General features: G+C 44.6%; 1 protein-coding gene across 1 annotated transcript in view; it reads left to right on the top strand.

Moving 5' to 3' along the window:
* The window catches only part of acot20 (acyl-CoA thioesterase 20), a 13,255-nt gene extending 8,046 nt beyond the window's left edge, over positions 1-5,209 (top strand). The window contains exon 2 of the mRNA XM_071582442.1: positions 4,526-5,209. Coding sequence (XP_071438543.1) covers positions 4,526-5,148 — 623 coding nt within the window. The 3' untranslated portion in view covers positions 5,149-5,209. The remainder of the gene's footprint in view (positions 1-4,525) is intronic.
* Positions 5,210-5,708: the final 499 nt, after the last annotated feature.

Genomic DNA, 5,708 nt, shown 5'->3' with positions numbered 1-5,708 from the left:
CACTTGTATCTGTTTGTGAACTGGTTTGGTGACTTTAACGAGTGGTCTGTATGCAGGCATTAGCATGACAGTGATGTGGTCTGAGGCACCGAGGTGGGGGAGGGGAAGGGCCTTGTAAGCTCCTCTCTGTGTGGTGTAAACAAAGTCCAGAGTGTTGTTTCCCCGTGTTGGAAAGTCTATGTGTTGGTGTATTTTTGGGAACACACTCTTTAAGTCTGCGTGGTTGAAATCCCCAGCTAAGATGAGAAAAGCATCGGGTGGGCTGTCTGCTGCTCACTGATGTGCTGGTACAGTGCCACGCTCCTGTTGCTGTTGTTGGAGCTGAGAGGGATGTATACAGCAACAAGCAGTATGGCTGTATATTCCCTCGGTAGATAGAATGGCCAGCACTTAATAATCATAAACTCCACCAGGGGTGAGCAGTGTTTGCAGACCACAACAGCATCGCGGCACTAAGTCTAATTGATGTAAACACAAAGCCCTTCGCCATGGGTCTTACCTCCCTCGACGCGAGCTCTGTTATCTCGATAGCATGTCAGCTGATCGAGATGAATAGCGCAGTCCGGAACGCTGTTGTTGAGCCATGTTTCTGTGAACACAAAAACACAACAGTCTCTTACAGTCCTCTGAGTTGAGCGTAGTAGTCGGATGTAGTCCAGTTTATTGTCCAAAGAGCGTACGTTAGCCAGTACGATGGTGGGGATAGCCGGCTTGTGTGGGTTAGCTGCTAGCCTAGCCCGGATACCTCCGCGCTTACCCCTCCTCTTCTACTTCCTCTCGCGCCGCTTGTGGCGCCTCCGCTGTGGGCGAGGTGCAGCAGTGGGGGTCGGTGATGGTGTGGGCCTCCGGAGCAGACCGAGATCCCGCAGCTCTTCGGCGTGTGCAGAGTTTACCTCTAAAAATGTGGTTCTGCCGACATCGAGCAGAAACTCACGACTGTATGCGCGCTTAAAGACAGATAGACGTGACGAATACGTACAAAAACACTGCGACTCACAAGACAGGGGCACAGCCGGTGCTAGTCATAGAAGGTTAATGCGCTGCGGCACCACCGGTTCCGGCAAATATAACAGTAGCAACACTACCTGCATGGCAGCGGCAGAGAAGGGCTTATCAAAGAAGGGCGCACTGCACGATGGCAGCGTCAGCATATATAGCGGTCAGTGAAGCGACACTATACATCTGCATGAAAGACAGCGGCTCAGCCAGTGCATATCATAAAAAGCAATGCACGGCTTCAGCGCCATGTATATAGCGAAAGTGTAGTTTCATACTAGTGTAAGCAACACAGAAGGGTAATGCACTGCTGCACCACCAGCATATATAGCAGTCAGTGACCTACATAGTGGCCAGTGTAAGCAACAACAGCAATCTGTATGAAAGACAGCGGCACAGTCGGTGCTTATCAAGGGCGCCAGTGTTGTATAAATAGCTGTCAGTGTAAACAGCACTTAAACAGGTACGAAAGACAGCGGCACTGCCGGTGTGTATCATAGAAGGCAACGAGCAGTGGCAGAGTGTAATACATGTCCTGATGAATACAGCAGCACAGCACCGGTGCATATCATAGGAAGCCAGTGAGAGCACCAGAATTTACAGCTTAGCTGGTCTTTATATGGTGATACGTCATAACCTTGTGAAGGTTGAAACTGCCTGCCCGGATGCTTTGTACGCGACTGTACGCGAGCTGTTTATATGATTAAGTAAGCGATCGGAGCAATCTGCGATCTAGCAGGCAAAGTACCGCGCTGAAGCGGGGCATTGATGTTATGTGAGCAGCTGAAGCGCCTTGGCTGGGATATGTTGTGCTTTGCACAATCCAGAACGCCGCTGAGGCGGGCGAATTCTGACGCTCACTTTTTTAGCATCACAATGCGGGCAGTTAGGGCCATCAGTGGCGGCTTCTGCGTGGGAGCGGCCAGGCAGAAGACGCAAAGTTTGAGTCCGTCAGCGATCCAGATGGGTCCCACGCAGATCGGGTAAACATAAATGATATCTTCGATCCATACTCCACTGGAACGCTTAAGGGATTAGCAAAGCAAATTCCACAATCCTATTTGCCGATGAATCAATGGTGAAGACCTAAGCATTATGATGAAGGAGAAAGATTCTGATAAAATTCCACTCGGTGCCGCTTATATAGGGCGATTTCCCGCCACCCTTTTTGCGCGCTCGAGCACCATTGGCCATTGCGATTCAATGGCGTTAAGTGAATAAGGCTTCAGTATTTGAGGAGAAAGGTGTTTCCCCAATGCGATCCGCTTACGCTGTATGCAACGTCGAGAGACCCTCTCGAAAGGGAACTGGTTGTGTCAAAGCAGCTATACAGTGTCAAACAGGAAATAGTTTGTCAATAATGCAAGAGGACAATAACAAATGGTCAATTTTTCAGTTGAAGTCAGTTCATTATTGATTCAGTGATGCCATCATCCAGTTCAGCTCTCTTCCAATAGTGTCTGTGCAATCAAGCCGACAATATTGCCAGAAATTAAGCATCCACAACTAAGCAAGTCAAAGGCAACAGTGGCAAGGAACCAAAACTCCATCTGTGACAGAAATGGAGAAAAAACCTTGGTAGAAACCAGGCTCAGTCAGGGGGCCAGTTCTCCTCTGGCCAGAGCAGCATGGCATGATTTAATTCCAGGCTGCAACACAGGTCAGATTGGGCAGAGGACTTGTCTGGTTCCCATGGTCTTGTCCTAATGACCGTCTAGTTAACAAGGTCTTCGCAGGGGATCTGTCTCTGGGGCCCATCTAGTTGACATGCTCTCCGCTGACATTCAGGGCGGTAGATGTCGTCTCTAGGTGCTGATCCATCATATGGTCTAAATATGGACTTAATCTGGGTGGCTACGGTGACCTTGGAATAAGAATGAAACAGACTAATATTGGCATAGATGCCATTCTTCTTACAATGTAACGAGTACATCGAGTGTTATGGGAAGTGTTCACTGTTCCGGTTGATCTAATTAATGCAGCCTAACAATCCTTTAACGGATTTGAATTATAGAAATGTGATAGTGTGTTGTGAATATGCCAGGTTAAAGAGATGGGTCTTTAATCTAGATTTAAACTGACAGAGTGTGTCTGCCTCCCAAAAAATGCTAGGTAGATTGTTCCAGAGTTTGGGCGTTAAATAGGAAAAGGATCTGCCACCCACAGTTGATTTTGATATTCTAGGTATTATCAGATGGCCAGAGTTTTGAGATCACAGTGTACGTGAAGGACTATAGTGGGATATGAGCTTGCTCAAGTACTGAGGACCTAAACCATTTAGTGCTTTATAAGTAATTAGCAAGATTTTAAAATGTATACAGTGTTCAATAGGGAGCCAGTGCAGAATTGACAGAACCGGGCTAATACGGTCAGGGCCGCTTGTGGCCAAATGGGTGCCCTAATCAGAATTTAATTGTGTGCACCCTCCCTCAAATATTAAGGAAGTAAAAAAAAAACACCCATTATAGGGGTTAAAATAGACCTTTAATAAAATATAAAATTAAACAATTTGTAATTAAATGGTTAATTAAAGATTTTCCACTAGTTAATCGATCGCGAATGGTTTCATCATTTCGAGCGGATAAAAAAAAAGTGTAAGAGGATGAAAATTATAAAAGCAAAAATGTTTCTCTGACTCATACTTGGGCGGCCTATGTGTGGGAAACATTGCGGTGATGAGGCTGACACCAGCAGATCCAGTACAAGTAGGCTTTAAGTTTGAATTTATAATTTTACTTAACAATATTTTATTTATCTGTTATATTGAAGATACTTTTTTGAAGGATATTGGTTTACTTATGGCCTTTTTGAGCACTTCAGCTAAACTGAGACGTGAGTGTTTGGAGACGTTGAAGAGCCTGTTGTGACGACCTTGATTTATTACAATTTTGAGGTGTTCAGTTTGTTTAGATTTGAGAAAATAAGCATATGATGGCTCTTCTCAAATCACCTGTTTCTTGTTTTTCATGTTATGCAAATCGTTGTTGCAGCAGTTGTCCGGGTGGTTGGTCTCAGACGATCTTGGAGGTGAAGATGCTGGATGTGGAGTTCCTGGGCTGGTGTGGTTACACATGGTCTGCGGTTGTGAGGCCGGTTGGATGTACTGCCAAATTCTCTGATATGCCTTTGGAGATGGCTTATGGTAGAGAAATGAACATTCAATTCACGGGCAACAGCTCTGGTGGACATTCCTGCAGTCAGCATGCCAATTGCACGCTCCCTCAAAACATGCGACATCTGTGCACATTTTAGAGTGGCCTTTTATTGTGGCCAGCCTAAGGCACACCTGTGCAATAATCATGCTGTCTAATCAGCACCTTGATATGCCACACCTGTGAGGTAGATGGATTATCTCAGCAAAGGAGAAGTGCTCACTAACACAGATTTAGACAGATTTGTGAACAATATTTGAGAGAAATAGGCCTTTTGTGTACATAGAAAAAGTCTTAGATCTTTGAGTTCAGCTCATGAAAAATGTGGGCAAAAACAAAAGTGTTGCGTTTATAATTTTGTTCAGTGTATATAATTTTTAATTTTTTCCCGAAGGTCAAAGATCAAAAAATTGGCCTAGTGTCCATATCAAAGAGTGGAGATCTCGGTTTGTCGATGGCAACATTCCTTCCTGGTATATCGGCTACTGTTTGGATCAATGGATGCAATGCCAATACTTTGGTTCCCATCTACTACAAAGACATTTGTGTTCCACCCCTCATGTTTGATATTAAGAGAGCAAAAATGACACCGTTGGGCCTTGTGGATATTGGGGATGTTATGAATGACCCAATGTCAGAAGAAGGCCTTCCTAGCATTATTCCCATTGAACGTGCCTCAGGTAACTTCATGTTTATAATGTCAGAAGCTGACAGGAATTGGCAAAGTGCCTATTACGCAAAACTAGCATGCGACAGACTTAAAGCACACGGGAAGAATAACTACGAGCTGGTGAGGTATGAAAAAGCAGGTCACTTTATTGAGGTTCCCTATATGCCGTTTTGTCTTGCTAATTTTCATGCTGCCGCTAACCAAGTGGTTTACTTTGGCGGCGAACCTAAGGCCCATTCAGAGGCTCAGCTGGACACATGGAAGAGGATGGTGAATTTTTTCAAAAAACACTTAGCTGCTGCTGATGACAACTTCAAATCTATGCTGTAAGAAAAAGGGAAAACAGTCATGGCCAAAAGTTTTGGCAGTGACATAAATTTTGTGTTTTGCAAAGTTCACTGCTTCAGTATTTGTAGATTATTTTTCCACGTGTCTATGGTATACTGAAAAACAATGATAAGCATATCATAAGTTTTAAAGGCTTTTATTGGCAAAACAAATATATATGAGTCAATATTTACAGTGTTGACCCTTGTTCTTCATAACCTCTGCCATTCTCTCTGGCATGCTGGATATTCGCTTCAACATGACTGATGATGAGCCATTCTTGCCTTATTAGTTCTCGGAGTTGATCACAATTTGTGGGCTTCTACTTGTCCACTTGCCTTTTGAGGACTGACCACAGGTTCTCTATGGGATTGAGATCCGGGGAGTTGCCTGGCCAATGTAATGATCTTCGAGCCACTTATTTATCACTCTTGCTTTGTGACATGGTGCTCCATCATGCTGGAAATTGCACGGATCATCACCAGATTACTCATGGATTGTTGGAAGAAGTCGCTCTTGCAGGACGTTTTGATAGCATTCTTTATTCATGGCAGTGTTTTTGG

Source organism: Sinocyclocheilus grahami, unplaced genomic scaffold, assembly GCF_001515645.1.
Source record: "Sinocyclocheilus grahami isolate Dianchi unplaced genomic scaffold, SAMN03320097.WGS_v1.1 scaffold15.1, whole genome shotgun sequence".
NCBI lineage: Eukaryota > Metazoa > Chordata > Actinopteri > Cypriniformes > Cyprinidae > Sinocyclocheilus > Sinocyclocheilus grahami.
Note: the sequence above shows the minus strand (reverse complement) of the source record. Positions and strands in the feature narration are given on the sequence as shown.